General features: G+C 43.7%; 1 protein-coding gene and 1 long non-coding RNA gene across 13 annotated transcripts in view; one reads left to right on the forward strand and one right to left on the reverse strand.

Annotated features, from left to right (window-relative positions):
* LOC142804240 (uncharacterized) overlaps positions 1 to 20,082 on the reverse strand; it is a 349,173-nt gene extending 329,091 nt beyond the window's left edge. For 3 of the 6 annotated variants that reach the window (XR_012894541.1, XR_012894536.1, XR_012894539.1), the window contains exon 1: positions 19,825 to 20,053. This is a non-coding gene — a long non-coding RNA (uncharacterized LOC142804240). Of the gene's footprint in view, positions 1 to 19,824 lie in introns of all 6 variants that reach the window. The other 3 variants (XR_012894540.1, XR_012894538.1, XR_012894537.1) reach the window with 3 other exon arrangements.
* LOC119170521 (polyamine-transporting ATPase 13A3) overlaps positions 1 to 25,329 on the forward strand; it is a 1,084,416-nt gene that overhangs the window by 136,717 nt on the left and 922,370 nt on the right. For 6 of the 7 annotated variants that reach the window (XR_012894535.1, XR_012894534.1, XM_075890967.1 and 3 more), the window contains one exon: positions 2,809 to 2,888. The exons of the other annotated variant lie outside the window; for it this stretch is intronic. Coding sequence is in view for 4 of the 6 variants with exons in the window: in XM_075890967.1 (XP_075747082.1) it covers positions 2,809 to 2,888 (80 nt within the window). In the remaining 2 variants the exon portion in view is untranslated. The remainder of the gene's footprint in view (positions 1 to 2,808; positions 2,889 to 25,329) is intronic. 7 annotated transcript variants of the gene reach the window in all.

The raw sequence follows: 25,329 nt of genomic DNA on the forward strand, positions 1-25,329 counted from the left end.
TCAATTCATCACCTGCGTTGCAGTTCACCACAAAACTTCAGTCTGCCGTTGTAAATGTCTATGTAAATTCACAGAATGTTGCTTTCTTCAACAGGAGGTTTCACTTGAACCTGTTCGACATAAACAATCGCTGAATATATAGGTAAAATAAGCAAAATAATACGGCCGCTTGCACGACGATTTTGGAAATGCTGAGATGTCCGCTTACTCAGACGCTATGCACTGATTTCTTCTCAACAGTCACGTAATTGTAAACCGTAATTTGCGTGAAATGTTGGTACGCTCTACTACGTCAGCTCAGCGGACGTGGCTCGGCGTATTATCGCGTCACAAAAGGTAAAGATCACTTCAAGAACGAGCACCGCAAATATGAATGTTTGCTAAACATACACCACGGTCGAAATGAACTTTTTGCATGGCGCATGCTATTAGTGATATGGCCCGCGAAATAAATCAACATAATTTGCCTCGCTGAGACAACGAATGGTCTTACACGTCATGTAGACCTTCAGGCTGATGTTCAAGGGGCATAAAGCGAAAAGAAATCCTGCTTACAAAATGGCTATCTAAAATGGTACTTATGAGCATACAGCAATGACGCTGCTACGATGCTGCACGTTGAAGCAATCTCTGATCAAGAACAGTTTCAGCCCTTTACATGAACAAAATCTAACCTCAATAATTTCGCTGAAACAAAGCACCGAATCGCCTGCGAAAATAAAAACATGAATAAAGAACATGGTGACAGAGCAAGTAAGCGAAAAAAACTGATAAAACAGCTGCGGTATATTCTAGGCTGAGGGCATTCGCAATGTTTTGTGAGACTGGATAATTCACGCTAGTGCGGTGCTTGGCACACCGACAAAAACTTCGACACACCGACAAAAACATCAAATAATAAAAAAGTTCACAATAGGTGTTTAGTGCCACAAAAGCACTTCAACATTATGATAGGTGCCGTAGTGGAACGCTCTGAAGATTTCGACCGCCTGAAGTTCTTTAATATTCACGTCGATCTAAGTAAACGAACTCCAGCATTTCCTCCTCTTCTGAAAATGCGGTGGTCTTAACTGTGGAATCTTCATGGTAACATGTTTCTAGAATTAGGGAGAACCAGTCATATTTTTTTAATTGTGGATAGTAATTTACCATTCCTCAGCAATTAGATTTTTCTAGACTTCTCTGAAACTTTCGTGCACGTCGCGCATTGCCGTCTTGCTTTTATATTATCTAATTTAGGCATCACCTGACTTTCTCCTTTGTGTGTTAAAAACGTTTTGTCACTTCGTCATCAATATACAGTTGTTCAAAACAGCACTTCTTCGATCGCTGAGGTCACATATGGGGTACCACAGTGGAGTGTTCTTGGGCATTGACTTTTTTATAGTTAATAATGACTTTTACTTCAGGCGGTTCCTTCGACATACGACTATTTCTTGATGATTGCGTTCTTCACAGAGCAAATACTTTCACTAACGATCACAATATTTCGCAACATGATCTTCCCATCATTAACGACTGGAACATCAACTGGAAAATGTCTCTGAACCCTCCTAAGTGTAAAACTATATCATTCTCACGCAAGCGCACTATCCACATTTGCACACGGCTTAAATATTACAACCTTGTCATCAACCACTGACTTCAAGTACTTTGGCGTGAGTCTCACTACTAACCTTTCTAGATTGTGGTGGCTGCATTTTCCATGGAGGTGACAAAGCTGTAGGCCTGTGTGTTCAGATTTGGTGCATAGTAAAAAACCCCAGGTGGTCAAAATTGCCAGAGCACTCCACTACAGCGTCTCGCATAATAATATAGTGGTTTTGAGACGTTAAACTCCACATATCGATCAAATCGATTAATTGACCTTTCCTGGTATTTGCACATAAACAATATTTGCGATACTGGATCGAAAACACTTGGCTTTTTGAGGCGAAACTTCCAAGTTCAGCTTCTGACATTTGTAAGTGAGCTTACCTGACATTTCTAGGCGCTTCACTTAAGTTTTCATGTACCATATGGTCATCGTTCTAAAAATATCTAAAGACCACACTTGAACGAATACAGAATAGGGCTGCCTGGTATATCACCCGAATGTTTTATACGTGCGCCATCTTACCACAGATTAGGCACAATATTTCTGTACAGCACCTATATATACATCACAACATTGCTTTTCTTTGTCTGCTTCAATTATATGTGGGGTTTAACGTTCCAAAACCACCATATGATTATCATAGACGTCGTAGCGCAAGGCTCCGGAAAATTCAACCAGCTGGGTTTCTTTAACGTGCCCCCAAATCTGAGCACACAGGCCTTACTGTGTCTGCTTCAGAAGTATGTCCATTCCGATAAGCCTTGCATATTACGCCTGCAAACGCTCACACGTTTACATACTTAACGCAGATTTTGTATAACTAATGATTTCAATTTATCAGCTTTACCTCGTGGCATATCCCACTGAATATTCTTCCGGTTGAATTTTTTTCAATACCTTATCAGAAGATATTTCAGGGTAGTCTTAGCGCACTTTTTATTTAGTCTGTCTTGAGTTTTTGGCGGTTTTCTCCTTGTTTCTCATGTTATACTGTTTCACTTATTCACAGCCTTCTTTTTCATTGTAGACTTGCTTAAAATGTATTTTCGAGCGGTGTCTGTTCTATTTCACCTGTTATTTTATCAATGCATACGCTAGCGAATGCCCGACAGAATCTTTAAGGTTTCTTTTAAATTAACAAATGTCCAGTTGTGGTGTTGATTCCATCGCAAGAATATGATGTGACATTGCTTCGTACGTATCCTTTGCAGCAAACCCATCTCAGGTGTTTTGTGCACCAGCACCTCCGCTACATCTGGAGTCAACAGGAGGCAAGGTTCACAAGATTGAGGTAATATATACAGTATTCCACGTATATGTATGACTGTGTAAATCTTTCACAAACAAGATAAAACATGGTCGATAGCACTCGCTTCTTTCGTGTGGCCGACACAGATGCCACAAATGGAATTAGAGCTGTGTCATAAGTCACACAAAGACACGCTTCACCTGATGGCATTGCGAGCCCAAGTGTCAATAAATTATTTGAACGTGGAAACTACAAATATAGCTCATACTATGTAATTGTCTTTGCCTCCGCAACATTAATCCTTAATTCAACACCACGCAAAGCTTTTCTCCAGAAACAGTACACGCTGTATTTTAGTGGATCCACAGAAAATGCATCACGAAACGTAGGACGTGTTTGAGCCATCTATGCGAAAATATTTTGCACAGTTCTGCATCTGTTCCTTGCTTTATTTTTATGCATTCGACCTCCAACTACAAAAAATAAACTATAAGCCATCGTTTACACAGACCCCACCACAATTTACGGAAAGCTTTGCGATTGTTTAAAACCACTCTTTTAAGGTTATGCTAGAGAGGTGAGCGTCCAAGTTCATTCGAGATCTTCCGCAATTATCTGCCATACTAGGTGCAGGGTTTGATGACCAATCTCTAAAAAAATGAGGCAGACCAGCAATCAAAGACCAGCGATCAAATAAATTACTCGAATTCCAAAGATTATTCTCGCTGCTATCATGTTCACATTGTTTATTTGCTTGTACGTTCCCTTTTCGTTCGCTCGCCATGGTCGACCAGATGAATATTTAGGTATTTCTCCGGCTTGTGGCTGTGTTCGTCGCCTTCTCCACCACGCGATAGTATGATATAAGTTTGGGCATATATAAATTTTTCAAACCTTTAGGGTGTAAACTGGCTTGTCGCCAAAGGGAAACCCCTTCGGTGTTTTCGGATAGACCATTCTGAAAGCGTGTGAGCTGAACACCCTAGACAAAGGGTGTCCTGCAAAAAAAAAACTTACCGCATTAGGGACTTCTTACGTTCTAACATCCTTCTACGAGGCTGTTGGAAGGTTATGTGCCACCTGCTACATCGACTTCGAACAGGCATTGGTACGAGACTCACTATTAACAACTGCAAAGTGTATTAACAACAAGAAAAGTTCTGTGTTAAGTGCGCTTCAAAAAGGAGGCTAATTGCATATATATATATATATATATATATATATATATATATATATATATATATATATATATATATATATATATATATATATATATATATATATATATATATATATATATATATATATATTTATATATATGTTTATATATATATATATATATATATATATATATATATATATAAGGTTACTGAAATACAGCAATATCACTAAGAACCTTCTTTATGAAGCGATCTGATATACAGAAGTTTCAACTGCCTACTATGATTATACCAATAAATAAAAAGTTACTCTTAAACTGAGCAAGCATTTTGTGTATATCTACTGAAGGCTCAATGAGTGGATACAGAAAGAGTGCTTGGTATGTATTTGTCTGTAGACAAACAAAAACATTATATTGAAGACAATAGTACCCATAGCAGTGCACACGTTACACGCGGGACGCAGACATATACACGTTTCATAAACTTGATTGGCCGTTAGACTTGACAACGCGAAACCATGCGAGTTCACCCTCAATAGTTCACTTCAAACCCTCTGATTAAAAACAAATAACAGAGCTGCTCCGGCACACATCGTTATCACTTATTGAGAAATCTTTTTTTCACACTTCCTGTAAGTAAGTATACATTTATTATTTACCACTTGTGTAAATTGTTTTACGAAGCAAGCGTCTTGCACTGTATGTTTTTCTTCTTGCATTGTTAGTCTTTTTGTGAATGTCTTGTTATTGTATTTTGTATTTGCCTCTCCTGCATGGGCTAGCATATTGGCCTGCAGTATCGATAAATAGAATAGAATAGATTTGCGAATAGGATGAATGCCTAGAACGTGTACCACAATGCAGGTTTTTTTTTCAACTGAAAGCATAGATATTTATTATGATAACTTATACGTTTCTTTTACATAGCCATGTAAAATAAATCAGTATAGCACACTGTATTACAGTTTCTTATTACAAGTTCGGATGTTAAACTAGTACAGTGTACCAAATACCACGAAATACAAGACGCAGTTAATATAAAAACAAGTACCAAGGAGGTAGAAAGTCAAGTATGTGACGCTTTTTCTAATAATGTTGAGAAACTTCGTCAAAACAGACCTCAGCTTTGTTTCTCAAAGACCATAAAAATTGTTCGAGCCCTACAAGCATGTTGACTTTTGCGGGTGCATTGCAGAATAAACAGCCAATATGAACCCATCGTGGCAAGTCAATTTTGAACGGTCCATCATGAGCCTCAAAATATCTGCCTCCACTACAAAAATGCCTACTAAAGGTCATAAATTATGTTTCTGTTATGCCCTCCTGTATTAACAAAGTGAAAACAATATTTTGAGCATAAGAATTGGCTTCATCAAAATCTTGTACACTGCAACAAGTTGCTCTTGTCAACGCGACAAGACACAACGTGTTTTAAACAAATTGGCCCCGCTGTATATCTAATAGCCACAGATTTCTGAGGAGCAAAATAAGTAATTCTTATCTCTGCACGATAAGTCAAATTTAATTATGACTGAAAACCTATAGTGTATTTTGATATTCAGGGGAGCCCAAAAACGTCCTTATAAAACACTTCAGAGAAGCGATCCTGTATCTGAACAGCACGTTAATGTATTTATTTCTCTCTAAATTGTGAGCGAACACAATTCATAAACTACGTTTGCACTCAGGCAAAATACGAATAGATGAAATTCAATTATTACCAACACTCGCAATCAATGCGCTCACGATGCTGGCATATATGACCAAATGCATGTGTGCCGCCTCTTGCGTCATTGCGAATCCCAATGTTTTGAGATTGTACGACCACAAGCTATGCACGTCTTACAACAGAGCAAACGAACTAACAGCCATCTCCGACCTGCGCTTACGGCGCTTTTAATAGCTACAACCACCGGCCAGGCCGACTGAAATCACGCTCACCTGCCCTTCTTTTCACGGCACACAAGCCTTAATCCATCGCTCTCTCTTACCCATTTCTGCTATAGCTTACGCTATGAGAAGGTGTGCATTAGGATGCACTGTCTGTCTTCTCACAATCACACACGTTCCCTTTAACCAACAGCGTATGTGTCCCAACTTGTAGTTATGTCAAGAAAATTTGTTTAAACTAAAACAGCAAAATTCAAAGCCAAAAAGTTAACAATGTATGCTAGGAACCTCGGCTACTTTCTACGATCCGTTCAGAAATTTGAATTATACGAGTTCACAAGCGAAACTTTGGTAGATCCCACGAATCTGGGAATTCACATGATGCGAAGCATGCGGACGAAAGGTGACCGTGTTGCATTTTTTATTGAATGTACGTCATTTAATGACGCGAAAACTATGTAGAGGCGTTTCACGCACAGATATATGTTGATTCATTGGTTATTATGATGCTTTAGCATCCCAAAACCACCATATAATTATGAGAGACGCCGCAGTGGAGAGCTCCGGAAATTTCGACCCCCTGGGGTTGTTTAACATGCAGCCAAATCTGAGCACACGGGCCTAAAGTATTTTTGCCTCTATTGAAAATGCAGCTGCCGAAGCCGAGATTCAATCCCGCGACCGGGGGTTGATCAGCCAAGTACCTTAGCCACTAGACCATATCGGCGGGGCACACAGATGTATGTTGAAGAGTTGCAAATGTTTATATAACCAGTTGTTGGCACTTGCGCAACGATGCCAAGTGGAACATGCGTATTAGGAGCACCAGAAGGTGATATGAAGCGCTGATGCTCGTGAAGATGCTGGCGCTGAACACTGCTACAATCATCAACTTCAGGGCATGGTAACTAATCACAATTGACGTTAACCCGACGTGGCGGCTGTATCAAAGGATTGCATACGCAATTTTTATAAAATTGGGCAGGCAGCGCTGTAACTACACGTGACGTTCATAATGATTAGCTTCTATTTGAAAAGTAGTTCTGAGTACTGGCGTAGCTTTGGTAAAATGCTTCATTGCCACGAAGAATACCGGGCTTCATTTCCAGCTGGTACTCTGAGAGATATTCTTTGCAATCGTCAGGATGACGCTACCGAAGTGGGGTATTTCTTAACGCTCACGCGTTAAAAAATACTGTGGCACTGTCTGGCGAGAAGTGTTTGACGACCCACACGACGGGACTTTGCTAATATTCTTGTCTTGACCAGGGCGTCTTATTCGTCAAATCAATTTACCCTTCCATACTAATATTCGTTCACGTCAAGTTTTAGGGTGACCGTGAGAGCACCGAAACGTAGGCGACTAGCTAGCTAGCTAGCTAGCTAGATAGATAGATAGATATATAGATAGATAGAGAGATAGATAGATAGATAGATAGATAGATAGATAGATAGATAGATAGATAGATAGATAGATAGATAGATAGATAGATAGATAGATAGATAGATAGATAGATAGATAGATAGATAGATAGATAGATAGATTGACTAAAGTCACAGAAGTTCACCGAGAAACCTTCGCATTTAACAACTTATCTATGCTGTTGTGCTCTCACTGCCGAAAGTTTCTTGAGCGTATATTTACCACCAAATATCAAAGCCTATTGAACTCATAAACTGAAATTTTTAGCAGGAGCTTTCATCTTTCTAACATATAACAGTAGGAACCTAAACGATTCGCATCGTGTACGCTATTGGAATGCAACAATAAAAAAACACCAGAGAAAGTTTCAACTTGCAGAACACTCAAGGCCGGTACACCCAACTATAGGGGTGCATACTGTTACGCCTTGGTTCCACACCGAACGTCATTGCCTCTGCAAATGCAATCTGTGTCTAGGCCAGCAAGCGAGCCCGCCTGACGCAACGACATCGTGTAGTCCGGCGCCGCCAGTCTGTCTTACGCAATACAGAGCGAGCTCCCGCAACCCAAGTGTCCCTTAGCAGGCCGATGATGCAAGCGGCGTTACCCAGTCTGGCGAGTCTTATGTAATTCGTGGCAACATCACTCGTCCTTTTGTGCAACCCAGTGCGGCGGCTAAAGATTTGAGGATCATGACGCAACCCAGTGGCGTGTTCTCAACGGAGGATTCCGACACGACCCGGCGGCAGTTCTGATTGGACGTGGATGACGTAGAGTATCACCTAGGGCCTATAAAGAACCACGCAGCGCTTCGCCAAGGAGCCGACGTATGCGTCAGAGAAAAGACACCTCGGCTCTTCGAGTCCCTGAGCTGTCGGCTTCAGTGCCGAATTTGTAATGCCTTTATTTCTATGCTGAACACAAACCTTGCCTTAACTCGCCGTCGTCTTGTCCGCTTGTCCATCAGCTCGGTACAAAAGAAGTCGGAAGCCGAGAAACACACCCTACCAAACGGCTGTTGACCTTGGTGACCCCTGAAGTCGGCGCACTACACAGCAGTATCGGCGCTGGTGCGAGTCGTAACAATATACAGCTGGTTGTGATCTCAGCTCATCGGCTTTCATCGAGCGGCAAACGTATATAGCGGAGCTCGCAACGAATACCATATTAAACAGATAAGGGGTCACTTGCCTGAAATTTGCTGTATCAAAGCAGTGCTTGCGACAGAAGTGAATGGGACGCGGTAGCTGCTTGCTTCATGAAGACAAAAAAATTGGCAGATTCCACGTACAGTGGGAATCAATGATATGCGAAGCACAAATGAGAAATGTTGACACGCCACTTTAAAATCAGCACTTCGAGGCTCAGCGTCAACTATGGACGTTGTCCATTCTTCATTGGTGTCTCCGGATGACTTTACAGGAGAATGCGCGTGAATCAGGCAAGTCACCGAGAAGCAGAGTGCTTGCTTACCAATCGCTACGGTTGTCATTAAAGGCCCGTTCAGTAAGCTTCGCACCGAAGTGGCTGTGTCTGCCGCGCTTCCCGATCGTTTTTCTTATATTTTTTAATAAGTCCAAGCAGATTATGAAAGAGCAGGGTAAATCATTCTTCTCCAACTTGGCGTAAATTGCCCTCACGCGATCGCAAGCGCGGAAGCTTTCGCAGGGACTTCATCTTGTTCAATGTGGTGAAGCACCAAGCGCAAAAGCTGCTGATCTGTGTGACCTTGGCGACGAGTCGACAGAACCTCTGACCGAAAATTTTCCGTGTGAGTCATTCGAGCAGTCATGGCCCTTACGCGAATTGTTAGCGCGGAAGCTTTTGTGGGAACTTGATCTCGTACAGTGTGGTGAAACACCCCCTGCTAAAGAGGCTTATCTACGTAAACTTGGTGGCGGGGCAATGGCGTTTCGGACAGGAAATTTTGCGGATGAGTCACTCAAGCCACCCGTCACAGAAGCTGTCTCTTTCAGCAGAGGAGACGGAATGACGCCATTGGAAGAAACGGGAGGGGTGCTACGCTCTCGCCTGTAGCGAAACATTAGAGTGAGCTGTCGAGGGTAGATCGAAAAACGCCCATTCGAGAGCAGCGTGAGGACTTCTCCTATAAATCGTTAATGGGAAGCGTGAAATTGGGAACAAAGGAAAATAATGTTCCTTTTTTTGAGAAGGCAGGGCTTTTGTATCGAAGCTACACACATGTGCGAATTCGCAAGTATGAGCAGCTCTTGTTACCACAAAAGTATTGTCGCCAACTATCAAAACTGTCTCATGAAAACGTGTGGGCAGAACATCTCGGCAAAAAAAAGACCAAGGCTAGAATTTCCCTTTAGTTTCATTGGCTGAATTGCTTGAAAGATACCGATGTCTTTCTACGCTCATGCGACACTTGTCAGAGAGCGGGGAACTCCACGTACAAGTGGAAGGCACCCATCAAGCTTGTGCAAATTACCACAGAACCTTTTCGGCGCCTAGTAATTAATTTCGTCAGGTCTTTGCCAAAGTGAAGGCAAAGTTGTCGGTACATTCTGATGGCCCTTTGTGTAGCCACGACATTTCCAAAAGCAATACCATTTAGGAAGCTGAGTTCCACTCATGTCGTGGATGCACAGCTATAATTATTTGAACGCGTCGGATTTCTTTTTGAAATCCAATGCGAAAACGGTACTGTTTTCACCAGCTGCCTTGCCTCCAGCTTTTTGGATACATGCAGAATAAAAGTAGTGCACAGTTCGGTCCATCACACGCAATTTAACCCGGTAGAACGTACGCATTGCTTTCGGAAACGGATTATTAGAGCTCTTTGGTACGAGCACAAATGCGGCTGGGAAGCGTGTATTCTTCCCGCTATGTTCGCTTTGAGATCAGCTTCTCATGAGAGAACTGGTTTTAGCACCGCAGAGCTTGTGTGTTGCAGGTGTTTAAGAACACCATTGCGAATGCTACGCGAGTCTTGGGAGGGATTCGATGAGGACACCAAAATAGTGTCGTATGTTCTAGACCTTCTTGAGAGGTTTGGCAAAACGAAAGAATTCGTGAAAAGCCACATGAAGGCTGCACAAGTGTTGACGAATGAGTACTGCGACGAGTCGGCGAAGAGACGCACCTTTGAAGTAGGTAGTCAGGTAATGCTGCTGTGGCCTTCCAAAAGAAACTATCTTGAGGTTCATTGCGAAGGGCTTGGTAAAAAAATATTGAAGCTTTTTAATACCAATTATGAAGTGAAATTAGGAAGGCAGACGAACGCAACTTACCACAGTAACTCGATGAAACCATATGTTCAAGGTCAAGTAGACATCAATCTGTTTTTGAATGCTTTAGAGGAAGAAGGAGCAGAAATATTGACTTCTAGCGATGTAATCGAAAAGGTATCCAATGTAATCTTAGAGCAGTTGAACCTGTAGCCTAGGTTGGTTGAAGTACAGAAGGAAGATTTAAGGAGGATTGTTTCCAATTTTAAAGACATGTTTAGGAGTGTCCGGGAAACACGACGGTGATTGATCACGATATTGAGCTAACTTGTGAGCAGCCAATCCGTAGCATATCGTATTGATGTTCCCCTGTGCAAAAGTGGATCATGATAGAGGAGATCGATAAAATGATAAAGTTAGGACTCATAGTACCGCGCTAAAGTGACTATACATCCCCTATTATATTGGTTCAAGTGCCGTGAAAAGATCTCAGGCCATGCATCAATTATCGGCGTCTTAACGCCATAACTGGAGACCAACCTACCCGATACCAAATTTAGAGGAGAGGGTAGAAACCGTGTCACATCCTAGTTAAATTTCCACGTTATACCTCGTGCGAGGGTATTGGCAAGTCCCTCTTACGGAGCGTGCTAGCCGCTATGCCGCGTTCATTTCTTCATTCAGAACGTATCGTCCAATTAAGCTTAGATTTTGATAAAAAAATGCGCCCTTTTGTATGTCAGACTTAACGAACTGCGTTCTTAATGGCCTCTCTGAGTTCGCTCTGCCACATCTTGCCGATGTCGCCATCTTCCTAAACAACTGGGAAGAACATGTCGAGCATTTGCGAGTCGTGCTGAACAGGTTGAAAGAAGCTGGTCTTGCCGTGAAGTTTGCTGAATGTCACCTAGGGTGCAGCGAGGTGTCTTGCCTGGGACATGTTGTGGGGTGTGGCTGGCGTAGACCTTCAGAAATTAAAGTAGCCGCCATTGTGAACTATCCAAGACCAACCACAACACCTGAGATAAGGGCTTTCTTGGGCCTAGCTGGATGATATAAGGATTACGTGCAAAACTACTCTAGCATTGCCAGCCCTCTAAGTGACGCACTTCAAAAGTCCGAGCCGGTTAAAATGATATGAATGGTATGGGACTCAAAAAAAAAAGAGCATGCGTTTTGCAAGCTGGCACAGACCGTAAGCAAAAAGCCTGTTCTCGTGGCATTCAGTTTCTCTAAAGAATTTGTCATTCAATGAGACGTCAATGGTTATGGCATGGGAGCTATATTGTGTCACGAAAACATTGCTGTAACGGAAGGCCAGTTTTCTATTTAAGTCAGAAACTGAGCTGCAGGGAAGCATACGTACCTCTGAAAGGGCATGCGCTTGCTTTGTGTAGGCCGTTAAAAAGCTAGTCAATCAGGTCTTCGGTTAGAGGTTTGTGGTCTAAACGGACCACTATCCTCTAACCTGGGTAAACAACGTGTCACCTAAATGTAGCCGGTTAATGAGGTGGAGCTTGATACACTAACGGCACAACTTAGGCGTTCGCTACAAGAAAGCTAAACGCTAATGCAGACCCATTGAGCCGTGTATTTTAGTTAGTACTTTTTCCACCTTTCGGTCTTTCACTGGCGAGAGAGGGCAAAAGTTTGTCCTCACCACTGCCTTAGCGGAGCGCTCTTGTCCAGAGTGATCTCAAAAAGCTAAATTTATGTTGTATTCTCTTTCAATACGTTGTTCTACGTTTAATATTCTAAGTTCTCAATTAAGAGTCTTGTGGCCCACATGTGCCTCTTGATGAGAATGAACGCGATTCCTATAGACACGCAACTAAGTATGTGTTTTACTATACTTTGTCTGGTGTTTTTTTGGGTACCCGAGTTACTTGCTTGTTTCGTGTGTTGTCTGTTGTCGAATCATTCTTGACAAGTTGCAGAAAGATCGACAAGTAATGAGACCAAATATTCGCCAGAAGAGAGGAGCGAAGCTAGTCAACAAGTTTCGGCGACAAGGCAGTGTAGCTGGAATCCACCCTTAAAGATGGCATGTGTTCACGGTACTGAGCCTAGAGTCACATCCTTCCCCTGGCCCTTGAGGTGAACATGGAGGGACCTGGTGAATGAGCATGCTCGACATCCAAACCAAGTGGTAGCAGCTCATCCTTCCGGCGCATTGTCTGGCGGCGGGGGTGTTGTTACGCCTGGGAGTCCACACTGAACGTCATTGCCTCTGCAAATGCAATCTGTGTCTATGCCAGTGACACCATCATCTGACACCATCATCTCAACGACATCATGTTGCCCGGCAACGCCAGTCGGTCTTGTACAGCGCACGGCGAGCTCCCTCAAACCGCGGGCCCAATAGCAGCCCGATGATTCAAGTGGTGCCATCCAGTGTGGCGAGTCTTAGGCAATGCGTTGGAACATCACTCGTCCTTTGGTGCAACCCAGCGCAGCTGCTCTGGATTTGAGGATCATGACGCAACCCACCGGCGGGTCACAATAGGAAGATTATGACGCGAGCCGGAGGCAGTTCCTATTGAACGTTGATGATGTAATTAATGACCTGGGGCCTAAAAACAACCACGCAGCGCTTCGCCAAGAAGCCGACATATGCGTCAAAGAGAAGGCATCTCCGCCTATCGAGTCACTAAGCTGTCAGCCTCATTGCCGAATATGTAACGCCTTTATTTCAATGCTGAACACAAACTTTCCTTAACTCGCCGTCGTCTTGTCCGCTTGCCTATCAGCTCGGCACAGAAGCAGTCGCAAGCCGAGAAACACACCCTACCAAACGGCTGGTGACCTTGGTGGCCCCTGAAGTCGGCACACTACACAACAATATCGGTGCTGGGGCGAGTCGTAACAACATACAGCTGGTTGTGATCTCCCCCTCGGCTTTCATTGAGCGGGAAAAGTATATAGCGGAGCTCGCAATGAATACCATATTAAACAAATAAGGGGTCACTTGCCTGGAATTTGCTGTATCAAAGCAGTGCGTGTGACTGAAGAGCATGGGACGCGGTAGCTGCTTGCTTCACGAAGAAAAAAAAAATTGGCAGATTCCACGTACAGTGGGAATCAATGATATGCGAAGCACAAATGAGAAATCTTGACACGTCAAAACAACGTTACGAGGTCGAGGTAAATAATACCGTACATGACTTCCGTGTCATGTTTGAATGTGTCGTTCACCTTCGTTATCTATTCAAGTCACGTGATACCAAATTGAGTATATGTGGAGCTATCGAAACGGCTGCCAGCACGCTAAGAGCGTGGTATGTTGTCATGCTCTTACATGACACGCGTCAGGATTACCGTGTTTGCACCAGTCATATATTTCGTCATCCCTTGGCGTCACGTAACACCGAATTTGATATATGTGAAGCTGCCAATACGGCCGCGAGCGCATCTTGAGAGGCCCAATATACTTCTATGTAGCGTTAACACGCGCGCACGCTGGGTACAGCGACGCTATGTTAGCAAAACGCGATCACTAAATAGTCTGACGCCAGACGCGACCAGCGTACATCGGCGCGGCCCGACGGCAACCGGCACAAAATGCAACATGCTGCATTTCGCGACGATGCGTTATCGAGACAACACTGCGTCTCCCTCTTTCCGTGACAAAGGGATGCCGTATGCGCTGAAACGCGCATGCGTCGAAGCCACGCAGCACTGCGCGCGCCTGCGAGTATATGGCAGGAACGGCGCCTGGCGTGGCCACGCCGGCATGACCCGACGAAATGAACGCTGGTGAGCAGGCGCACCGCGTCACATCAAATGTATCTGCGCCTTAACTGCGACATGTAGTCATGTTCTCACATGACGCGCATCTCATGATTATCATGTTTGCACTCGTTACATGGCTTTGTCATTCATTGGCACCATGTAATACTAAATTCGGCATATGTGAAGCTAGCGAAACGACCGTGAGCGTGTGGCATGCAGTCGTGTTGTTACATGACACGCATGTCATGATTATCATGTTTGGATGCGTCATTTACCTATCTCGTCCGTTCTCGTCGCGTTTTATCGTGTTTGGTACTTGTGAAGCTAGCGAAATGGCTGCGAGCGCATCATGAGCGTAGCATGTAGTCATGTTGTTACATGACACGCATCTCATGTTTATCATGTTTGAACCAGTATCGTACCTTCGTCATTTACTCACGTCCCTTAATACCAAATTTGGTATAATTGAAGCTAGCGAAACGGCTGCCAGCGCATCATGAGCGTGGCATGTAGTCATGTTGTTCCATGACACGCATCTCATGATTATCATGTTTGCACCATTCACATTTCTTCGTCATTCATTCACGTACTGTAATACCAAATTTGGTATATGTGACGATAGCAAAACGGCCATGACCGCATCATGAGCGTGACATGTAGTAATGTTACATGTTACGCATGTCATTATTTTCATGTAAGGGTCTGTTGCTTGTGTTCGCCATGCAAATATGCCATACCATACCAGTTTTGCAACATGCCATGTGAGCGAAACCACCACAAGAGCTGCAGAACTATGAAATGTAAATCGCGACAATCATGATTTATATGTCATGATTTTCATGTTATGACTAGTCAAATGAGTTCTTCATCCAGTCATGTTATGCCATACTAACTTTGGTATCGGTATGTATATTGAAACAGCCAGGAGAGCTAGATGTCGTAGGCGGCTAAATAGATAGAAAGATACGCTAAAAGTCACCGAAGTTCGCTAAGAACTGCTTCGCATTTGAAAGCTTTTTCCAAAGAGCTCAACCGCTTAGCTTGGAGGTGCGGTACAGTCGGAAGACAGCGTATAGGCGGCATCTCAGATAATGAGGCGGCAGAAGGGACGCGCAACCAGGCCCTGGAAACTCTCAAGTTGAAGTGCTCACCTGTAGGGGGCGAAAAAATCAACCGTGGCGCGTTTCTGCTTCAAACACCCAGAGTGGTTTTACTAACCTCTCCCTCCACTCGCGCTATTGCACTTTCTTGTAGAGGTGCCCTCTTCAGGCCAAGTTTTAATTTTAAATTGATCAAGTACTACATTTTTGCGTACCGCTACACATAAAAAACAACTTTTTATTCTAGCAAGTAGTTTTTCCTAAACATGTGCTGTGTCATCAATTTTTCGTATAAGTTTTTGCTCCAGCTGACTCGAAATTAGCAGCAGTCTATTGACATCGTTATGCTAATTTCAAAGTTTGCGGCGCCCAACGGTTGCGACAGCAGGTAATGGCTCACGGTACGTTCGGATGTGTCTCGGACTGTTTCGCTTCGCTGTAAATATTTCGAGCCTCTGTCGACCGACACACTCTTTCTCGTTCTGTTTATTTTGACTCGTTCAAATGATTTGACGAAGAGAATTCAAGTGACTTCCTGGGAACGGAGCGACCGTTGAAGCTTTCATCGGATGAACACCCGTTGCCAGCCCGGGCCGGTGAGTAGAAACCACTTCAGTTTTCATAAGGACGGTTGCTTGCAAGGCTAGTTGGTTCATTTCAACATGTGTAGTTTTTTTGCCAATGACTGCGTAGGCGTCACACGGTGGCAGCGCATTGCAATATAAAATTTTAAATCTGTTTAACGTCTTAATCTGTAACCGAAAAAACCTGCGTTACTTGCGGCGTGGCTTCACGTGGGAACGATTCGCTAACTCAATAGTTAATTCTGAAATTCTATCACCAGGTAACACCAACTTGGCCGTTGCGATGAAAGAAGGCAAATAAATTAAATCACTGTCACCTCGCATGTGTCTTCATAGCTAGCCGATATATTATTGCAAAAAACCTACTAGTTATTAGTTTACTGCAGTCGCGTTTGAGAAACTTCACATAATTATGGGTCTGGTTTTGCTATAGTGTGAACAAGAAAGTGTCATATAAATACAAATACTGCTTTTACTGACACAGCCTCCTGGCCCACCTGACATTGAAGCAGCTGTGTACAATGGGAAGGAACCTGCTACATGACATGCCTTGTAAAAAAGCAGCCTTGAGCGATAGATGTGTTATGATGTACCTACCATTTTACATATGTATAAAATGCTGCTGTTTACTAGTTACCTGAGTTTACTTGTTTACTTTGGAAAATTTCATGCATTATTATGCATTGATATCTGATAATGTTCTTTGTTTTTCCAGACTGCCATGCAACGACAGGATGACTACCCCCGAATGTCCACTCTCAAGCACGTTGAAACATCTGAATATCCACTACAACAGGTCATCTAGAACCTCACAGATGTATTGTTGTATTTGTGAATGTTTTACCACGCATATAGTGGAGGGGTGCTTTAGATTGGCCACAAGCATTGGCTGCCTACCATGGCACGGAATTTACACTTCAGTAATGTTGAAACTGTAACACTCTTAGATTGTGTGGCACTGCTGAGCTAACAGCACACTGTTTGATTCCAGCCACAGTAACCATACTTTGATGAAGGTGAAACGCTAAGACGCTTGTGTGCTTAAGGGTTTGTTCGATTCACCTGCACCGCATGATCCATTTTACAAAGTGCTGCACTTCGTCACTCGTTTCAGTGGCGCAGCAATGACATCTTCTAAATCGTGCCATTTATTTCAAAAAGCACAGGAGAGGTACAGCACCAAAACTAGTTCTTGATTTTTCTGTACCTTCTGCTCAGACGGCACTGATTTGGTGCAGCCGCATGCACAGCTTAACAAACAACATAGCATTCGACGTAGGTACCGTACCCACTTCTACAAATGCGGCGTGTTTTGCCAAGATGTTCGCACCTCAATAAATTAAGCGAACAAAAATAACAATTCCACCTAGTCGGCACCTTGTCATTCACTTGTGATGCCGCACTGCTAAACACGTGCTGCACACGTTCTGAACTTCTCGTGCACAACTGTCAACCAGTTACGATCGGTGCAGATGAACTGAACTGACGCTTAAAAGATGGAAGCTTGAAACATGAAAAAGTCTGTTAACATAAGGTGTCAGAGCAAATGTTTCGACAAGTAGTCTTGTCTACTGTGAGGCTACAATGTTCTTTGTTTGAAACCCAGGAAGCCAGAATTGATTTGAATTCGCCCACTACTGTACGACTCACGATCACTTCATTGTTGGCATGTTAATCGCCAGAAATTATTATTTGCAAAATAAACAACCCCGCAGTGAGGGGTATTAACAGACTTTCCGACATTTTAGTTGTGCCTTGTGACAGTTTGCGAACAACACCCAGAACTGTTTTGTCTTAATTAACTGTGTTTAGCTCATACAAGTTTACAAAAAGATGCGCTAAAGCTCATAAAGATTCACTCAATTGGTTCAGCTTTGCACATATGTTAAATGGGCTCCTAAAAATCATAAAGATGATGAGCACTTGCAGCACAGCTTCCTCAAAAATGTGAATGCTGTCGTGAAGAGCAAGATGGTGTTCATTGCATGTGGTACTGTTTTTTTTTTCATATAGCAAAGAAACATCTTAGATTTCTTTGAGCACATCTGCTTTTGTTTCAATTAAGTTGTCATAACTATAGTGTCTACCACTACGAAGTGAAATTCTCTGCATTACGGTTATGAAAAAAAAATCTATAAAATCACACAGGTAGTTGGAACATAAATCATCTTGACCTATTCACAGCCACACTGCAAGATAGTACGTATTTCAAGTCCTAACCTCTGAAAGTAGGAGGGCGAAAACAACTTCCGCTTTCAAGCACAGGTATACTGAAAAAGCAAACACAATAACAAGTGTGTAATAATTGTGACCTTTATTAATCCAGTATTCGGACAGCTTCACATCATGTATCACCATTTGATTTCAGGAGTGATTGCTTGCAATAAAGTGCTTAAGTTTTGTCGATGTGTCTGTGCAAGAGAGTTTGTGCTCAGAGCTGAGAAAATAGTGTACCGTAAGAGCACCAAACCTCATAGGTGTTCTTTTAGCATACACGTTTGCTACATACTCAGCAGACCAGTCATTACTTGGGACGAGAAATTCTAGCTGTAGTAACTGTGTAACTTACCTCTAACAATAAATGCAGCAAGCAAAAATATTTTTAGGCTAGCCCATCACCTAAATACATATTGCCGATGATATGGGCTCAAAGCTGAGAATTAAAAATAGAGCCTACCCTGTCGACACGATGCGACATTGCACATTTGTGAAGTACTCAATGTACCTTTGCAGAGCGAAAAAGATTCAGAACTGCACGCATCCGCAATTACTTATTTGACAAATTTAGCAAAACTACATTGCTCTCACTTTTCGATCTATCTATCAGCAATGTGCAAGTTTCCTTTCCAATTCCACATCATGCATTCACTTCACTTCACAATTAACACTACAGGGTAAGCGCCGCATCTGACGGCAGAATCGTACCCTTGTCCAGAAGCCACGCTATTAAACTCGAGCGCCCCAACTCATTGAGAGCGACGTTCATTCAGCGATCTCGATGTTCAGTTATATGCATATGCTTGTTAGCTTTGAAGAGTCTTTACACATGGGTTGAAAGCTTTCGATATGTATGAGTGACTTGTTTTGTTCGAACCCGACCGTATACATTGATTGTACTGACTTGGACACTCGCAATAAACGCCCCGCTGCGGTGGTCTAGTGGCTAAGGTACTCGGCTGCTGACCCGCAGGTCGCGGGTTCAAATCCCGGCTGCGGCGGCTGCATTTCCGGTGGAGGCGGAAATGTTGTAGGCCCGTGTGCTCAGATTTGGGTGCACGTTAAAGAACCCCAGGTGGTCGAAATTTCCGGAGCCCTTCACTACGGCGCCTCTCATCATCATATGGTGGTTTTGGGACGTTAAACCCCACAAATCAATCAACTCGCAATAAACGATGCAAACCTTACTTGATTGACGTTGTTTTTGCCAGTCAAGGCCAGCTAGATCACCTGGCGATAATTACAGACGTGAAGCGCGATTTAGCAACAAAAAAACCAGAGGAAGCAAGCAGCGCGAACCAGCCGTGCGCCTCCCCACCAGCAGGAAAAAAATTGCGTCTGTTTATTGATGATGATAGTACTACCAGTGCCATCTCGCCTAGCGGTATTGCACATAAGTGCGCCGCTGTTACGTATTTGCATGTTATTTCGATACAACAGCCCAAAGGTACTGTTTCCGTTCTCTAAACTGGTAGGTGTTCTGTGGTTCAACTTCCAAGGTGCTCACAGCAAGCGACGCACAAGCTAACAAAACAACAAAAACGCATCACATGGCGAATAAGCCCCAGTATGTCACAGCAGAACTCGTTCAATGGCGTAGCGCCTGCGTGAGACGTGCAATCGCACATTTTCTGGGAGGAGTGAGAGTGATAGAGTGTGAATGTAAAAAGAGTTACCGCAAACCACGAAGTTGTTTCTTTCTTCCGCCGCCATGCTCACAAATTAGGCTCCTTCTTCCTCTTCTAACCACTACCACCGCCACCTCCGCGAAACGAAAAGCAAAGGTCCTGCACAGGCGCTGTCGTGGTCCTGTCTGCAGTGTAGACGCGCGCTGCCGAAGTTATACTCATGACGGCTGTACAACCTATACTCAGTTGCCGCTCTCTGTCCCTCCTCTAGTCACTTCTTTTGCGCCCTTCTCCCCTCCTCATAGGCGCTGCGTGTGCTGACCGTGCCATTCTTTGACCTTTATTTTTGCGATAGCATTTATACAGACACCCTCGGCAGAACTTTGCCGCTGACGTTAGCATCACTCACCGTATAAGCATACGTATCAATATATATAAAACCTAGATAAAGAAAAATCCGCCTGCGTTCGGCACCCAGCTGGTCGCGATGCGCCGACGCGCGCTTATCTCGCACGCGTACTTTGCCCCGCGGATTGGGAAGGTGGTGTTATTTGCTTGTGAGCGCGCGCTTATCCTTTGGTGGGAAAAATTGCTCGGCTTCGGCTTTGACCGGAACAATTGCGCTTACTTGCTGGGTGCACAAAGACCACTTCGTTCGCTGGAGAGGCCCTATTTGCTAAAAGAGCGTGCTTGTATAGGTATGCGTTGACAAAGAATGCAGGCCACTTGCCACAAAATGTGAGTAGGATTGCGCTGTAGACACCGAGGCGTCTGCACGAGTGTACCCCGTAACCCAGTACTTCGACTTCTTTAAGAAAAGCTTCTGATGTGGTGTCTTGGCCTATTTCTTCGATTACACCTTTGTAGAAATTATCTGGCGCATTACCGTAAAAGGTGATGTTGTTGGTTGTGCTGCTCAAGCGCTGCCCTGGGTTTCAAAATGAAACCATGCCTGTCACCGTTATAAGGCTCAACACGGATCATCGTCTCCCAACACTGAGCAGCTACGCTACCAGGGTGTGGCAAGTACATCTTCAGTTGAGCAAAGCTGGGGGCAGCGACTGTCGCACGCCACTGCCTTTACCCCTAGGGCCATGTAATCATGTTAGGTAACTAAAAAGTGTAACTCAAGAAAAAATGTTTTCTAATTATTAAAACTTTTCTACTGAATTAAAAAAAGTTTGATTGAGGTCCTGTCGTTTTCTACTAGGATTGAGGGTGCGTTACGACTACGTAGAACGCTGCCTTCCCGGCCTCAAAAGTAAAAGGCAAGGCTCACGCTTCGGACGCCATCGCACAAAAGTCAAGACTTATACGCTCCCAACACCTATGCAAGCTTGTGGACATCAACAGAGCATGGCGGACGCCTACTCTATGCACGCCAGCTGAGAGATTCGTCACAACTTCAAGGTATTTCACTACTTGTCCTCGACAATCGCCATCAGCAAGCATGGTGCATGCAACAGACGTGCGAGCTCACGACGCACAAGCCATGCAAGGTAGGCTCATATTACCATCTTCAGGTAAAACGCGGTTTCAGGCACACGTGTTGATCTGGAAGAACAGTCGGTCCAACACGAACACGAAAACGACGTCCGAGGAAGTAGGCGCCGGCAACGTTAAAAACGCTGAGACCGGCGCTCGACAGTGGCGAGGTGCTCCTCTTTCACTAAATGCCAAAGAAAACAACGAGGCCAATCCTGAGACATACTGCAGAGAACTAGACACAGCATAGAAGAAGGTGGAGTGCGGTATACGGGAGCTTTCTGGCATGAATAAGAAAGATATTGAGACCGCCAAGAATTCGCTGCGCAATAGTTGTAAGCAGTACAAAGATGTATGCGACAGGTACGCGGCCTTCTTCGTTACGACTAACTGCTCCAAAAGTCGACAAGAGATGGATTAACGAAAGAAATTGAAGAGGAGCTTCGCGTACTTGTCACAAACAACCTGAAAGACCAGAGTCACTATTTAGGCGTCAGAGACTAGAGACCAGCGAGGCGCTTCTTTTAAGTCCTCTCGACGCACTCTTCGTCATAACGGCTCAACGATTCATGAACTACCAGCCTGGCTGCTGTACAGACTCGTCGGAAGCAGAGGCCGCCAAAACGAGGGCTCGCTTTGTTCACAGGGAGGTAGCTATGACGCTAGAGAGGGCCAAAGTGGATGCCGGGCTTGAAATTGTTCGTTATGAAAGGAAGCAGCAGCGGTTGGGGCGCATGCTGGTGCTCTCGAGGCGGCCGTGGCGCAGGATGACGGGGAAAGCTTGCAAGCACTACCGGTTTTGAATCCTGAGTAGCGCACTGCATATTACGTACGGAGCCAAGAAGTGACGCACCCGCCAGTACACCGACACTCTGACCTGCATACTTTATTCTTTATTCAAAGGTTACCCCGCATTGCCCAAAGGCGTTACAGCAGGGGGGTTACAGAAACGACATAAACAATTCTTCATTTTTACAGCACACTTGCATGGCAAACAATCCATTCCACTCTCTAACAGTTCTAACAAAAAATGAATTCGCGAATAGGGGGTCACAAAAACAACACAAACAATTTTTCGTTTTTACAGCACACTTGCACGACAGACAATCCATTCCACTCTTTAACAGTTCTAACAAAAAAATGAACAGGTTCATCCTGGTGCGTAATTCTCTTATTTTAAAAACATGGTCAGTTCTGGATGAACGGTAATGGGGTTCCTTAAAGTATTTTTTAGTAGTTCCTGTTTTATCAATATATATCTGAAAAAAGAACATTAGTCGCAGCTTTTGCCGATGCGAGGAAAGCAGTTCCCAACCAAGCTCATTTTTCATCTGAGTGCAGCTCTCCCCTCTCTTGTACCGTCCCAAGACGAACCTGGCCACCCGGTTTTGAATTTTTTCAATTTTTTCAATCAATGTGGCTTGCGAAGAATCCCACACGGCACAAGCGTATTCCAGGATCGGTCGTACACATGTTAAATAGGCTGTATTTTTTAAGTTCAGTTCCAAAGTTTTTAAATTACGTTGGATAAAGTTTAGCGCCTTTCCAGCTTTACAAACCACATGCGCGATCCACGAGCAGTCGGATGACAAGACTACCACTATGTATTTATAACTATCTGCACATTTTTGACGTTCATTGTTTAAAGTAAACTCTGTTTCTCTAGGTTTCCGCTTCTTTGTAATAGAGACATGGACGCACTTTTTATTATTTAGGTTCATTTTCCACGTAGAGCACCAACCTTCAGCACGTTCCAAATCAGTTTGCAGTTGGGTAAGGTCTCTGTAATTCTTTACTTGTCTATACACAACACAATCGTCTGCGAACAATCTAATATGTGATGAAATACCTACTGAAATATCATTTATGTAAACCAAAAATAAAAGTTGCCCTAAAGCTGAACCCTGTGGAACTCCCGATGTAACATCAACATAATCAGAGCTTTTGCCGCTTAAGATGACGCATTGCCGGCGCTGGCAAAAATAATCTTCAATCCAATTTAGGACAGCAGAATCTATATTTAGTAATTTAAGTTTGTTGGAATGGAGTGAATGTGTTACCGTGTCGAATGCCTTGCGGAAATCTAAGAAGATGCAGTCAGTTTGCCCCCTGAATCAATGGTGGATACCAGATCATGATAAAATTCAACTAGTTGTGTGGTGCACGACAACGCCTTTCGGAAGCCATGTTGAACACTAGTTAACATATTATATTCAGTGATGTGTTTAATTATTCCAGAGTAGAGAATGTGTTCCATTACCTTGCACGCTATTGATGTTAGAGAGATTGGTCTGTAATTCCCAGCATCCTTTTTCGATTCCCCCTTGTGCATTTGAACAACATGGGCAGTTTTTCCAATCAACTGGTGGGAGGCCTGATTTCAAAGATTGTTCATAAACTATGTGCAAGTAAAGAGAGATTGGTTCGGCGCACCGTCTCAGAATACACGGAGAAATCGCATCTGGGCCAGTTGCTTTCGTTTCGTCTGTTTGCTTTAATAGCTTTTCAATGCCACTTACTCTGAACTCAATTGGGTTCATTGGAGGTATGGTACTGGCTTCGATTGAATAGGCAAAGTCAATTGGCATAAAAGTTTTTCAATTGACATAAAAGACCTATACTACTCTCTGCCTCACGGTGAGGTATTAAAATGTATAAGGGATAACATAGAAATTTTTGGGCAATTGAACTTCCAATTAAAAACTGGCATCAGTTCGCGAGATTTTCTTGACCTGGTTTTGCTGTACCTTACGTCTACTTCCGTTCATTGGAATGATTGCAATAATCTGCAGAAAAAGGGTGTTTCAATCGGCCCATGCATAGCACCTCTACTCAGTGATTTTCTATTGGCAAAAATGGGGAAAAAACTGCAGGAAAAGATAGAAAGCTCGCATGTCGTCAAAATATTCAGATACGTGGATGATTTCTTGGTTCTTCTAAATTGCAATTATTCTATGTTTGACTCGTTTGCGACTTAAACGATAGGTGTGTTCAAAGATTGTTTGAAGCTTCTTGTGTTACGCTTTTTGGATTTAAAACTGCTTTTTTGCTAACAGCACATCTGTTGGTGTTATGAACCACGTGCGCAGAAACCTCTACTTTCCTTTTCTGGCGCGCACAGCAAGTTAGTTAGGTGGGGCATAGCACGAACCTGTCTTTAGAATGCCTTAAATTGGTCGTGCGCCCACAATATCTCTGTGAGCTTCAAAGCTCAATTTTTCTGGCTTAAGGATTTGGGTTTCCCCGAGGCGTTTATCGCTTCCGTTGCTGAAACTATCCTGTGGACTAATAAGGCAGAGCTGAGGCAGCGACAGAATTCGAGCAACATGGATACAGAACGTGAAAGGATAGCCGCGATTCCATACAAAGACCAGATATCACACAGGCTCAAGAAAATCGGAAAACGTGTTGGAGTTCGTGTCCTGTTCTCGGCACCGTTCAAATTATTCAGCCTCACCAAATCTACAAACCCCATGAAAACGCAGCCATCAACGTAATGCAGAGTTCAACATAGAATCAGGTATGCGGCCTGCTCCCTGGAAGTTGGCTGTAGGACCCCCCTTTCGTGCGGTGCTCGTTATGTCGGAACGACCGGAAGGTGTCTGAACGATCGGCTGAGAGCACGCTAACAATGTTAGAAACGGGAAAAATGGTTTTCTTGCTCAGCACTGTACTGAGTGCAATTGTGTTCCCCACTTCAAGGACACAGCGACGCTGTACAAGCACAGAGATGAGCGCACCCGAGTCATTGTCGAGGCCGCACAGATGGCACGCGAAGAGGTGCCTTGTATTAGCAAGCCCTCCATGGCTCTGTCCGAGAAGAAACTCAGGTTCCTCGAAGGTTTCGGTAAGCGCAGGTAGTTATATTATCTCTACCTTTCTGTTTCGTTTTCTTATAGATTTTTCTTTGCCGTTTTTTATGCTTTTGTTTTTGTGTTTTTTGTCTTTGTTTTTCTCTTACTCATGTTCTGCTCTTTGTGCCAGATGGTTTTTATCACATGGTTACTGTCTCCTCTATATATTTTCGTGCTCTGCGCAATAAACTCAGTTGGAAGTAAGCGCTCATGT

This window comes from Rhipicephalus microplus, chromosome 3 (genome assembly GCF_043290135.1).
Source record: "Rhipicephalus microplus isolate Deutch F79 chromosome 3, USDA_Rmic, whole genome shotgun sequence".
Taxonomy (NCBI): Eukaryota; Metazoa; Arthropoda; class Arachnida; order Ixodida; family Ixodidae; genus Rhipicephalus; species Rhipicephalus microplus.